This window comes from Centruroides sculpturatus, unplaced genomic scaffold (assembly GCF_000671375.1).
Source record: "Centruroides sculpturatus isolate CEXI.00-Female unplaced genomic scaffold, Cexi_2.0 scaffold179, whole genome shotgun sequence".
In the NCBI taxonomy this organism is placed as follows: Eukaryota; Metazoa; Arthropoda; class Arachnida; order Scorpiones; family Buthidae; genus Centruroides; species Centruroides sculpturatus.
In genome coordinates, this window is record NW_019384425.1 from 466,650 (window position 1) to 481,010 (window position 14,361).

At 30.4% G+C, this 14,361-nt stretch overlaps 1 protein-coding gene across 2 annotated transcripts; it reads left to right on the forward strand.

Annotated features, from left to right (window-relative positions):
* The first annotated feature begins 3,170 nt into the window (after positions 1-3,170).
* LOC111619540 (E3 ubiquitin-protein ligase synoviolin A-like) lies at positions 3,171-10,782 on the forward strand. 2 transcript variants are annotated; one of them, XM_023361281.1, is made up of 6 exons: positions 3,171-3,189; positions 5,301-5,372; positions 5,517-5,627; positions 5,712-5,901; positions 9,078-9,145; positions 10,052-10,782. In XM_023361281.1, the coding sequence occupies exons 2-6, from the start codon at positions 5,312-5,314 to the stop codon at positions 10,219-10,221; spliced, it is 600 nt and encodes a 199-aa protein (XP_023217049.1). In that variant the 5' UTR covers positions 3,171-3,189; positions 5,301-5,311; the 3' UTR covers positions 10,222-10,782. The 2 variants fall into 2 exon arrangements, with proteins under 2 accessions (XP_023217049.1, XP_023217048.1); XM_023361280.1 differs by lacking the exon at positions 3,171-3,189 and having other exon boundaries at positions 5,248-5,372.
* The last annotated feature ends 3,579 nt before the right edge of the window (positions 10,783-14,361 follow it).

Genomic DNA, 14,361 nt, shown 5'->3' on the forward strand with positions numbered 1-14,361 from the left:
TGGTCAATCTTTAGCTCCTGGGCAATGCTACGAGTGCTAACGTGCCAGTCTACTTCTATCATTTCCATGATTTTATTGACATTTTCGACAACGGGCCTACCTGTGCGAGGTGCATCTTTAACATCGAAATTACCAGAACGGAACTGACGAAACCAAAATTGCACATAATTGGCTGTGACAGTATCAGGACCATAAACACCATTCACAATTTCAGCTGCCTGGCTTGCATTTTCGCCTTTATTGAAGCAAAATTGTAAAACATACCTAATTTTCTCTTTGTTAACTTCCATCTTTTACACCCTATAACTCACAACTGAATTGACCAATCAAAAAACTGTAAAAGAATTTTTTTTAGTACAGAATGTCACTTTTCCAATAAGCACAAGTCTGAACTTGTGTCATCAATATTTTATGAGATATGTATCACTACAGCCATCTAGTGACAAAATAATGGATTTCTTTTTCCCCAACCTAAATATATATATATATATGAGCTATAACAAACAGAGTCAGGGTGAAAGTATGGCAATCAGTCCAAAAAAGATTTAAAATTTTTGGACTTAGGGACACTTTGAAATGTCAAATGCAAAAAAATTCATACATACAGTTGAAATGAAGTGATCAACCACTTCCATGTTTGAATTACATGTACAAACTTGATCTGCTGCTTACATAATGTTTTCTACATTCTTGCAGTTGACAGTTTTGTCTGAAAACAACATTTTTTTAGGCTTGTTATCAGAATGAAATGACAAATTCTCTAATTCACATAATGAAGTAAACCTCTCAGAAGGAAATGAAATCTGTGAACTTTTAGATGAAAGAAAGCTTGTGGAAAATATTTGAGAGAAATTTGCAAGAAGTGTACTAATGTTCTTTATAAGTTAAGAGCCAAAGATTAAAGGATAAAATTTAATACGCTTGTTGTAGACCATTATTGGGAACCCAAGCTGCCGCCACTACAGGCATCGAAGTGTTATCAGAAGTCTTGCCTAGTAATGTACTGTGTGTTCAGAGAGATAAAGTAAAGGACTACTAATGAGGATTTCCTGTGAGGAGTCATTTTTGAGAAGTGATTTGCCAAGATATGGCTAACTGCACTAGACACATTATGAATAGATGTTACTTTTGAAAAAGATTTATTACATGCACGATAACCTAGCTATTAGGGCTGTAGGGTAGCAGTTGTTATATTATAGTGTATACAGCTATTTACAGTTTAAAATTAACATTAATATATTTTTAATTTTGTACAGAAAAAATTTTGAGAACCAGTGTTTTGATCAATCTGCTATACTCTAAAAGAGAAGGGTAAACATTGACCCAGGTATCAGAATTCAACAAAGAAAGTATTTAATAACTTCAAATTTGTGTATATAGTACTGGCAAAGTATGAAATACAGGTAGTAATTTCTTCCCTATGGTCACGAGCCTGCCCCTGAAAACACCAAGGATAAGCTTCTTCCCAAGTCTTGGCTATTTATTTTGTACAAGCTTCTGTAGACGATCAATATTTCATGTTGTTTTTAGCATAAATTACTGTTATGTTATCTGTGCATGCTACTTAATCATCTACATGTCTTTATCTACCTTTTACTTTAGTTTTATTTGTATTTTGTTTTCCCCTGCCTTTTTCTTTCTTTTGTTTTGCATGGATCGTTTTATTTTCATGTTTATAATTTAGCAGGTATTTTTAATTTGTTTGAAAAATGTTCAAATTTGTAATGTTGGTCCATTACGTTCAAAAAGTTATATAAGGACAGTTCTATTTGAATCGGCAAAATGTTGTCAATCTGAAGATGGGATTGAGAATGCCAAAAAATGGCTTATCCAAATATCCTGACTCCTTTAACTGCTTTCAAATTTTTTTTTTTGTGTGTATTATGCAATACCCGAATTTCATTCAAAACTGGAAAAAATGATTCTGTGGGTATAACCACACATTTTTTCCAGTTCTGAATGAAATTTGGACATTACATAGAATGCCAAACGCTCTGCGGCAAAGTATAAAATGAACAATATACACCTTCTCCCATTTTGTAATCAATTAAGGAACATTTATTAAAATGGTTTTTATAAAGTTTATCTATTTTCGGTTAGAAATTTTAAAAAATTTACCTACTTTTAAAGCCATTAATCACTGGATAGGTTCAGCATGTTTGAAATTAATGCATAAAAGTCTTCATTGTTAAAATATTTTTATCTGTTACTCTTATAGTTTTTCAGTGGCATCTCATAAATTCAAGTTAAACTTTGAGAGTTGTAAAGATGAATACCATGCAAAATACTTGCAAAAACATTATTTCTAACTCACTGTAAAACATTTGTTTCATAGAGACATGCAGAAGTACATTAAGCCACATGCTGTTTTTGTAGAGGTAAGTGTGAATAACACTAAAACTGTGGTAAAAAGAATTTGACTGCACTGGTTCCTTCTTCCATTAGTTTAATCAGTTTTTCTATGTTTCAGATAGTGAGTTATTCAATATATCAATACTTTTAGAACTCTAGCTTCTATTGATCATGGTGGATGAGATATCTTGAGCTATGAGAGTTGTTGACTAATCATACCAAGTAATACAGGGTGAGTCAAAATTATGTGAACAATCTTAATTTTTAATTAAACATTATTAATGAAACATCTTAATTTTGTTTCGTTTTTCTATTCCGATTGGTCGCGACGGACTGTTGTTATGGCCTCCCCAATCTCCGGTGTTCTGGCACTAAATTGTACTGTTGAACGTTGGTTTGAATGCATTAATCGTGCTGGTGGTCAGGTTGAGACTCTGTATAATACAAACTTTGAGTAAATGCTTTCTCTCAAATAGTGTTCGCATAATTTTGACTCACCCTGTATTAGCATGTTACAGAAACTTTTCTTATAGCTCTGAACCCTGTCAAATGAAACAGAAATGTTGCCATAAAGGTATTATGGTCAATTTAATTTTAATGAAATCACTATCAGGATGAGTTTGAAAATCNAAATTTTTACACTTTTTTTTGGTCTTCATTTAGATTATCTGAAAATATATTTAGCTCAGTAGTATATGATAGTGAAAAGTTATTAGAGATAAATGCATTTATCAAATTACTTTTGATAACAAACAGGATATATGCTAAATATATTAACGAAAAGATCTGTGTGTAATTGATTAGAATGAATTACGGAATTCAATTATAACTGAATTGGTATAAAATTTATATAATTTAACATACGATATAGTTAATTATTTATGTGAATTTTTCCATTGGACCTAATTATTACATTTTTCATATAATGCTACTATTTTTACAAGGTTTAATTAGATATATTTAATCAAGTTTTCTTATTTAGTGATTGTTATTGTAGAATTTTTAATTTTGAAATGTTAGAGTATTATTCTGTTAAAGTGCAAAATTTCAAATTTTTATTAAATTTTAAAGTTATATGAATGCATATTGTAAGAATAAAAATAATCAGAATATTATAATATTCATAGTTATGTTAAGCAGTATGATTATTATACATATTTATAATATTTTATCTATATTCATTTCTTTATTTATAATACAAAAATTAATATAGATAAAATATTGTCAATATGTTGAACTTCTTACTTATTATCAAAATAATCTTTTTGTTTATTTTAAATTATTATTCATTTACATTTTTTTTTGTTGTTTTTAATTACTTTGGTATGCTTTATTGATAAAATGTAATACTGGATCATTTTCTGTTAGTTTGTTGAAAAATTATTGCAAAACTTAAAAAGCTTAGATTACAGTAGCAAATTTTGCATCTTTAACCAAAAGAGGTATCAATTGATCATATGTTTTGTTTGCAAGCAGTAGCAAATTATTGCTGGTATATTTTTGAAGGTTTTGTTGGTGTTATTTACTAATATATAACCAGCTGTGGGAAGATTTAGTAGCAGATTACATTCCTTTGAGGACCTATGTGCAATTTTGTTACAAGTCCCTTCATGTAAATGTGTTTTTTTTATATTATAAAGACAATAAAATCCTTAAATAATAGTTTCTTTTAAAGATTTTTAAATGTTCACAAAATTTTTAGAGGGATACTACAAGATCAAATTTTTTTTAATGTAAAACTTGTATTCAAGCTACTTAGATAATGCAGACCGTACAGACAATTTGTCCCACCAAAGTTCTTGAATTCAGGAATTCTGAAGTAGAATGCTGTTCTACTAGATTCAAGATCTTGAAAGCTCCAACCAATTGTGATAAAACATGTTTGTTGTGTGACAATATGGCAGCTTGGATGAAGGAGAATGGAAAAGCTTATAACTGAGTATTAGTTATGTAATATCAGTTAATATCACAAGAAAAATAAATGTGTGGAGTTGCTCACAGAATTGGCACAAGCAGCATTCTCAGATGATGTCAATGACACAAAAAATATTTTTTTTACACTCTGAGAACTTGGTATTTGGCTGGTTATCTGTAAATTTATAATCCTAAAAAAGTGGAACATTAACATCAGCAGTGAATCAATCCAAGAGGTGGTATTTACCATAACTTTGTACTTTCTTGGTTCCATATTTAAGCTACAAAATTTGGAGAGACTCCAATATTGCCATCCGCAAGTGTCTATTGTATGGTGTAGACAAGTTTGTCAAATAACGTTCATTTATTGAATCTATAAAGTACTATACTGTATAATCATGTAGACAGAATATTGTTTTCGAATTGCCTTGAATTCACTTTTTTCATGCAAGAAATTTGGTATAGATGTGTCTTTAGAATCAAAATGATTTTAAGTTACTTACAGATTATTTCTTACTCTAAATGTGTAAATATTTTTCTAAATCTCCAGTAACTTGTTATTTATTTTGTGTCACTACTGTCTAAGCATAGTGATGATACAAAATGACTAAGTTTTGTAAGTGCATTAAAAATCTCACATATTTAGAAATAATTTAACTTGTATAATATAACAATTAGTAGAACATTTAAATTGGTGGCCAGATGGTTGAGGCAATAGACACTAACTAGTCTTTCATTTTATGGGATCAATATTTCAGATCTGGATTGGTTCAGAAATTTTCTCAGATGGTATAAGTATGAAGTCTGTTCCTTCACTACCCGGTTGCCATTGTAGGTCTCATGTCATGTGCTTGAATAAAAAGCTCTCTTAGTACTTAAAACACATACATTTAAATTCCTGGTATCAAATTCATCTGATCATATGAAATTTATAAAGTTTAATTTATACAAGCAATTTTATTTAAAAAAGTGTTCAAATGCATAGTTAATATCACATATAAAGATAATGTTTAAAAATTTTTTATCAATGCTAGGGCCTGGTACAATGCCTTTTCCTTTTTGGATGCCTCAGCAGCAACAACAGCAGCAGCAGCAACAACAAACAGGTATTATATATTTGATATTGATTATATGTTAGGCAATTTATGTTAATGAAATATACAGTACAAAATTTATTTACAAAATTTACATTTTGCTTTTTTTACTTAAAAAATTTTAAAATAACTTTATAATTATTATATTTTTAAAAGCTGCAACAGGGGAAACAACTGAAGAAACTCCTTCGACATCTGGAAGTAATACTTCTAGATCAAATAATCAACCATCATCTTTCATTCCGCCATTTCCATTCCTCCCTTTTTGTATGTACAATATTTTAGTGAACAAATTACAAATAAAATATATAATTACACCATACGAAAAGTGCATTATGTTTTTCTTTATAGTTATTCCGCCACCGCCTCCAGCTCCTGCCACAGATCTTAAGAGATTGTCTTTAGAAGAGTTGCAGAATATGGAGGGACATGAACGCGAAAATGTGGAAGCTCGTATCCAATGCCTTCGAAATATTCAAACTCTTTTAGATGCAGCTGTCTTGCAAATGCAGCAATATAGCACTTTGGTTGCTTCATTAAGGTACGAATATGATTTTCAGATTTCTTTTTAATTCGTTATCAGTTTATATTCAGTCATAGTGGGGGGAAAATATTTCATATAAATCATTAAGCTTGTTTTTTGTTTGTAATGCAATAGTGAAATTTTAATAGTCTAGAAAAACCACTAATAATAATGCATAGTATTAACAATATCATTGTTTCTAATAAAATTTTTTCAAACCATATAATAATCTGTTCATGCATTCATGGGATCATAACAGCAAAATCATCTCTCATTTAGTTTACATTCATTTTACTAAACAGTTGTTATTCAGGAATTTGCATTTAAACAGCAATCCATTGTAAATGTTTTATGCTCTTAAAACATCTAGTTTTACTTTTTCCAAACATTAAAAGCCTGTCTGGCTTTGCATATTAGCTCAACAAACAACTGTAGTATGTCCCTTCAGCTTTACACTTTCATCGTTAGGCATACAAGTATCAGGCATTGTACAAAAATAAAGTTCTGTTTCATCTTCATTGCGCACATTCCTTGGTGAATGACCAAAAATTATTATTGAATATTCTGTCTTTCAAAATTCAATGATGCAACATCAGAACTTTTCTTCTTACCATGAGTGTAATGTGTCTGCACACAATGTTTTCTCATTTTCTCCACTGATTGAACCACCCATCAGTTGAAATAAAATCAACCATTCTAGCATACAACATAAATGGGTAATATTCATAAACAATAAACCACAGCTTTTTTGTGACACCAGTTGAAGATTTAATGTCAGTAGACTAATGTTTTTGATTACAAGACAAAGATCCAGTTTCTGATTAAAAAAAAAATGTTAATATGTTGATATTAAATTTGGTCTCAAAATAGGTTCTGTGTGGTTTGTTGTTTATGAAATAAAATTTCTTTTCTATACTTTTAGCTAATTTTTCTGCTTTATGATGCATTAGTGGCCCATTAATAAGTGCCCTTTTTCATAAACGTTACTAAACAGAACTTTAAAGTAACTCAGCTTTACTATCTTTCCAGTTTGATTTCTCTTGCAAATCATTATTCATTTTTTCCCTGCTGACATATTCAATATTCACTCTGTGTTTCAAAATTTTTCACAAAACTGGCTGTGAAATTCTTAACTATGCCGCAGCATTTCATTAATTTTTGGCAAGTTATCATAGCATTCTAAAATTTCAAGTTTATCTTTTCAGGTACAAATCTTAGCATAACAAAAAGAGCCAATTAGAAATGCAAAGAGGCACAGTACAAACTGTATTTTATATGAATTTTATTACCGTTTAACTAATCTTCAATAACAGCAAACAGCTGGCCTGCTAATGAAGTATCTAGTGCCAGAAATTAAAATTTAAACTACAGTATTGAGTGCAAGATTAAATTGAACATTTAAGTAATAAGAGCAAACATCTTGTATGATTTGGATGACTTAATTTAAGTTTATTCTGATTTTTGTGTTAACATTTTTATTGGAACAACAGTTTATAACTGTTATGTTTTGTCAGTTGGTTGTTGTTAAGCATCTAAGTACATTCAAACTATTAACAAGATGATGATGATAAGGAAAAGTTTTGTATTGTTGTTTTAAATGTTTTGGGATGTTAGATGATTACAATAAGTAGCACCTATTGTCATGTAAAAGTTTCTCTGAAATAGGCAATTTGTATTTGTAAATAGAGAAAGACAGAGACATTGGCTTGGGGTTGTATGACTATGAAAATTGTTCATTAATAAATTTTTCAATTACTAAATATAGAGAGCAATTTTTTCTTTATGACAAAAACTTATTTATAGATAATAGGTTATAATTAAAAGTTAATAAGAATGTTTGTTTGTTATATATTCTCAGGTCATTCAACCAATTGCTATGAAACTTGGCAGTTCCGTTAACATGCTGCTAACTTAGGTAACATCGTATATATCACCCCAAAATATTTACTAGATTTCTATATATCAATTTTTGTCTTAATTGGAAAAAGGGATATAATTTAAAAAACAATTATATTATATTCACTTAATTACTGTGACAAAGTGGATGCACTATATTATTACTTTGATGAGTAGCACATAGCACTCATCTGCGTGGAGTCAGAACTGTTACACTGGTAGTTGATTGTGAATTCATGGCTGGCCACATAGTTTTCTAGATTTTCTTCAAGTTAGTAACACCTAAATAGTGTCTCATTTTCCATAAAAGTCCTCCCGGGAGGCATTTCTCTCGGCAGATCATTCGCGTGTTGCTTTGCCGAAAATTACATAATACAAAGTTACTAGCAAGCACAGAATATGTTTTAAAGGACTTTTGAGGGTGCAGAGTTTAAATATTGGTAATCTGATGATGAATCAAATTTCGTGAAAAATGTGCCATTTGATGATCACTGAAAATATTAGCATTAACATGACCAATGAAATATTAGAGCTACTTAACCAATGAAATTTTTCCATTTTATACCATCTGAGTATTGCAAAAAACCATGACAAGGGTAGGCTAAAATACCCAAACTTGTTTTTGTTTTAACGTGTGCTCAAGCAAAAAAATAACAACAATGCCAGGCTTATCTGCTAGTAATTCTATAAAATGAAAAAGCATGACAAGGAATGTAAAATTCTAGGCTTTATAATGAGTCAGCTAGTAAAAGAATTCACAACTCACACAATACACTTTTCAAATTTCTGTGTAAAATTTTATTTTATAAAGGTGGTCACGATGGTTGTTTTTATTATAGTTTTAACTAATTAATTTTGTCTAATGGCATAATATAAAACTATAACTTTTGGCATTATTACTTCATTCTAAGAGGTTTTTTATAAAGAAAACAATTAATCATATATAGGGTGTCCTATATAAAATACATCTATTCACCAATTGAATAGAATTGAGTCACCTTAAACAACAAAGTATTGATAATGGAAGTTTCCATAATGTTTTGTAAATAAAATTAAATTACAACACACCACACCGGGAAATACGTAATGACGCGCTCACAACCATTTTTTGTTTTCTTCATGTTGGTTATTGGTTCTGTGTGCATTACAAATAAAATTAAGTTTTAAAAAAGTTATATTGGAAAAAAGGATGAAGGTTTATTATAATGTACCGAATTGGTGAATGGGACCAGTTTTACATAGAACATCCTTTTATCAAAATTGATTAATAAATAACTCAAAAAAAATTAATTTTCTAGAAGTAAAGAGCCTTCTACTATAAATAAAAGTTCACATCCTGAAGGAGCAGAATCATCGTCTAATAATGGTAATTATATTGGAGTAAACTATTTTTTTTATGATCTGTAATAGAGATGGGTGAATACTTGAATACTAGAATGTATTTGATATCTCGAATATTACATTGATGAAATTTAAAGTTGAATATCACACTATACGTACAGTCACAATGGTAAATACAGAAATACCCAAAGGGAGGAATAACTCAATAATTATTCAAATATTTTTAATTTTTTAGTACCCTTGATTAGCACGTGTATGATGATTCGGGGGCATACTAGCTTTTTTACACCAATTGCCAACCCACTCACCAAGCATTTTTCATTTGCCAAAATAGAAAGTAAGCAAACAAGTAACCTGGGAAAGAACAATGACTTTTTGTACCAACGTTATAAAAAATGAAGAGTTTTTATGACCGAGTTTCTCAAGCAACTTTATTAACAGTAAAATTGTATCGGACCAAGGTCGATTCATGTTCTACGATATTCTTTTTCACTGAGGGACTACTTTCTGGCTATTTGCTACTCTGATTTCCAGATGAATATAATTTTTGTAACAGGCAGCACGATACAAACATTTATGGTGGCAAATATGGTTAACCGGATGGACCATTTGCAATACAATGTTTTAAAATGATTTGTTTTCTTAAATAAAAATCTGGTGAGGATTAAAACAATTGTTAATGTATTATAGTGAAATAAGAGTACCTAAAAATGCTACTTCAAACTTTATTGATTTCAATATATTAATAAATTTAAAAAAATGAAACTTTAAACAACTACTTTTAATTTTTAAGTAAAGATTTTTTTAGTTAATAAGGTAAGTAGGTGTATTTGAATAATTGAGATCTGATTAGTAGTCAAATTAAAGAAAAGTGATATTTGCCCATCTCTAATCTGTAATGTAAAAGATCTGATAAAGATGCTTTTATTAGATAATACAGCCAGTACTTCAGATACTCCTCAACCTTTCGATCCTCAAGCCGAAGTCAGAAGGAGAAGGTTGCAGAGGTTTACTCAATCTTCACACAACATTCCCGAACAAACTACGTCGGATAACGATAACAATCAGACCGAAAACGAATATTCCAGGCATAGCGATTGATCTCTCTGCAGTACTCTAATTTGGATATGAATAAATTAAAATATGGGGAAGTTTTTGTTTTCTTTTAGTTGAAAATCATCAGAATAAAATTTAATGTATTTTCAATTTAGATATAGCTTGTGTTGTATATTTTGCAAAATTTTAATGCATTATATTTCTAATTTATATTTCTGAAAGTATTCTCCTGGTTCATTGTCAATTTGACAACATATGTATATTATTCAAAATAATAATTTTCTTTTATTCTCATCGGAGATAAATATTTTTATTTAATGAATTAAATAGGTGAAAAAATATTAATATTTTTCTGGAAGTATTTATATTTCTGTTACTTAATTGGAAATTTGTTTACATAATTTGTTCCATTTTGAAGTAGTTTACATTAATGAATAAAAGTCTCCACAAAACGGAAACTGGAAAGTGTGGTTAGTTAGTCGGCCTCGTGAAAAAAGAACTCGATTGCCGATATGTATTTTTTGAATAGAATAACGATAATCTTTTATTATAGGTTGCACTTAAAACTCAATATAACGAAACCCGATTTGATTGTGTGCAATTTACCCAGATTGTAATGTACAAATTACCTGTGACTAAGATTCATTTGGAAAGAAGTTATAACAATTGATTTTTTTTAGAGAAAATTACATCATTGTGCAATGGCAGAATTTATTAAATTTTATAGCAGACGAATTGAGATGATTCCAATTTTTTTTCTCGTGCTTGGCTTTATCTCTAGCGACTAGTTAATATTTGAGGAAGAATTTTAATCTGAGTAAATTACTTTTAGAATGCATTTTGACACATTTTAGTAACTCTTATTTTTTTAGGTGTGTTTTCTCTGTCAAAGTTTATTTTCATGATCTTCCATTTTTATAAAAAAAAAAGAAAAGAAAAATAAAGAACAGATTTGTATAAAATGTCACTGTAAAAGTTAATAATTTCAAATAAAATGTTTTTAATATTGTAAGTTTCTTTCTTTTTTTTTAAAATAATGTATTAATTAAATCTGAATATTGAAACATATTTATTCAAATAATAGCAGTTTTTTTTAAATAGACTAAATTGTTATCAACTTAAGTTTGTCAATAGTTTAAGAATGCTGTTAATTTATCATCAATTTCTCTATTTGTTAATTTAACACAATAATATTAAACTCTAATGTCTTGTTGCAGATGAAATCAAGATACAAGTGATGTTTATTGGGCAAAAAACTTTATTTTCTGTATCTCAATTTTAATTTATTGATTCTCAAAATAATTCAATACTAAAAGTTGAAATTGGTGAGTGAGATCATTTTCCCCATGTTCAATTGTTGATTTACTCCCATATGAATCAGTTTTGTTTGTTTGTTAAAGAGCAAGCTAACCAAATTTAATTTTACTCATTTCAATTACATGTTATGAGCATGAAATTGAAATGGGAGGATTATGTAGTTTTTAATTTCAGTTTATATAGATAATGTAATTTTCGTAATTACTTATAAAAATGAAAATTTAAAATATATTCCACATAAACCTATTATTCAATGTAAATTCCAGTTAAACAGGAATATAGAATATACTACTCACTAAACTGCTTAACTGGAATTCCCATTTAATCATGCTTTCAATTTCATAATACTAGTACTTTCAGGTTTCTCCATTCATGAAAGTGCTAAGGAAAGTGAAGATATATTTCAGCAAGTAATATATTTTACATACCAGGCTACCCATGAGTTCTGCTATATAACATATGGCTAGACTAGCACACTGTACATAGAACAAACTATCCAGTGTAATGATTTATGTTTCACTGAATAATCTTTATCCACCTGTCAGCTAGTAGTGATTTGCCTATAATACCAGTCCTTGGTCTTGGAGACAGTAGGGACATGCTAAGAGCTTTCTTTTAATGTCTGCTGTTGTATCAAACCTTGCAGGAAATGTTTAAACTCTGCCTCTTCCAACTATGAGTTGTTCCAATGTCTGCGCTCTATGCTGACTGGGGCACCATAGTGAAAGCATTCAATTCAATTTTTGTAGCTTTACACAGATCTGTCTGCATTCGAAACATTGTCGTCATGCAACAAAACTTACCCTACTTCAGTCAACCAAAGACATTTCTGTTGCAGTACAACATAGATGCACTCCATTTGGGTACCATAATGCTATCCATCCATTATGTGCCACTCTGGTAATGACCCAAAATTCCACTAAATGCACAATGTAACTTTCTTGGCAAATCTAGTCTTGTACAACCTGCTATTTTGGTGTCTGGATTATGCAAGTTCATCCATTTCTCCTCTACAATTACTAGTAATTTCCAGAAACAATTATGTAGAATTTTGGAGTTTAAGCAGATCTCATTTGGAGATGTTTATGGGCATACAACGTTCTTTTAAGTGACAGTGGATCGTGGACTTAGTGTGCCTATTCTTGGTATGTCAAAGTCCCAAGATGTTGGGTCTCCCAGAACATGGTTTAGCCACATTATAATTTAACTAGTGTTAAAGCATCTGAATCAAAAGCTTATTGCCCTCTTCCTATTACTGCCTTAGTACTTTTTCCATAAAAAATGCAAGTCTCCAAATAGTAGTTTTATTGTCACATGAAGTAATGTTATATGAGATTCACAATTATAGGAGTATATGATCTACATCATTGGTTCATTATTTAGATCTTGGATGTGCACATAACTAATTCTATCTGAACATGAATTGTGCCTATATAGTAGAATTTGAGATATTTCTGGTGTAAAAACCAGGCTTTACAAATGTTTTCTCTAATATCTTGGACACTACGTTTTTTTTTTAATTGTTATCCTTAAAAATTTAAATGAGATGTGATGTACATCAAAATGTCATTGTCATTCTTTATGAATTGTATTCATTGTGGATTACATTAGTGAATACAAAACTTGGTACCAGACAAAACTAAAAATCCAACAATGGTGTTTAGCCCACAGTGTGTTGGAATGCATTCTAAGGATTAATATAATGCATATTATATTTTATAATAGTCAAATCACGTTAATACTATTAATGATTTTCAGGGTCAAGATCGTGTGATTTACAGAGTTAAAGATTAATAGAGAATCGAAATCCCTAAATTATTAATTTACTAAAAAAAGTTAAATTTAGTTAATTTTTGTAAATAATCTTCAATTCATACAAATGGCAAATATACTGCTGCATGTAACCACCGATACTGAGGAGATGGTATCGGTGATTAAACAAAAAGCTAAAAGAAATTTGTGATTTTTTTTTCTGTCGACTGTTTTAAAAAGTAGAAATATTTTTTGGTGCCAAAAGAGTTAAAAAAGGAGCCAAACCTGGCATCACTGTATGTACCCCAATATACAAACTAACATATGTTGTTTGTACTGTATCGAATCCATTTAAAGGGGTTAATTTTGGTTAACCAAGTAAGAATTTTGGCACTTCATCTTGGCACCCTGGTACCTTGAGCTCTCCTTTGCCTTTCCTCAGCCCTGGGTTGATCCATTGTGGGTCAAGTTCTTGGGACAGCAAAAATGAGGCCATTCATATAGTCCATATATATTTAGGTTGGGGAAAAAGAAATCCATTATTTTTACGTTCATTTCAAGTCTTTATTTAACATGGTTTCGGTTGTTCGACTTGGATCAAATATGCACCGTTTTGTTTTATAATTTGTTGCCATTTTAAAGGTAACTTCATAATTCCTCTCTCGTAGAAGCCCTGCTCCCTATTGGCGAAAAACTTGACTAAGTGATTTTCGCAATCCTCTCTTGATGCCAATTTCTTATCACCGAGGAAATTTTGTAATGATAAAAAAAGATGGTAATCGCTTGGTGCCAGGTCTGGACTATAAGGTGGATGCATCAAAACTTCCCAACCAAGCTCCTGGAATTTCTGGCGAGTCACTATAGATGTGTGTGGCCTGGCGTTGTTGTGAAGAAGTACAACACCTCTTCTGTTAGCCAATTCTGGCTGCTTCTGATCAATCGCTAGCTTCAAACGGTCCAATTGTTGACAGTAGAGGTCCGAATTTAGTGTTTGGCCATATGGAAGCAGCTCATAGTAGATGATTCCTTTCCAGTCCCGCCAAATGCACAGCAAAACCTTCCTGGCTGTTAGTCCTGGTTTAGCCACCGTTTGAGCCGCTTCACCACACTGACCAC

Bases quoted from the DNA above. Each gene is read 5' to 3' on its own strand.
- LOC111619540 (XM_023361280.1), top strand. From the start codon at position 5,273: ATGTTTAAAAATTTTTTATCAATGCTAGGGCCTGGTACAATGCCTTTT. The intron at 5,373-5,516 runs GTATTATATATT...TATTTTTAAAAG, and splicing joins GCAGCAGCAACAACAAACAG to CTGCAACAGGGGAAACAACT. The intron at 5,628-5,711 runs GTATGTACAATA...TTTTCTTTATAG, and splicing joins ATTTCCATTCCTCCCTTTTT to TTATTCCGCCACCGCCTCCA.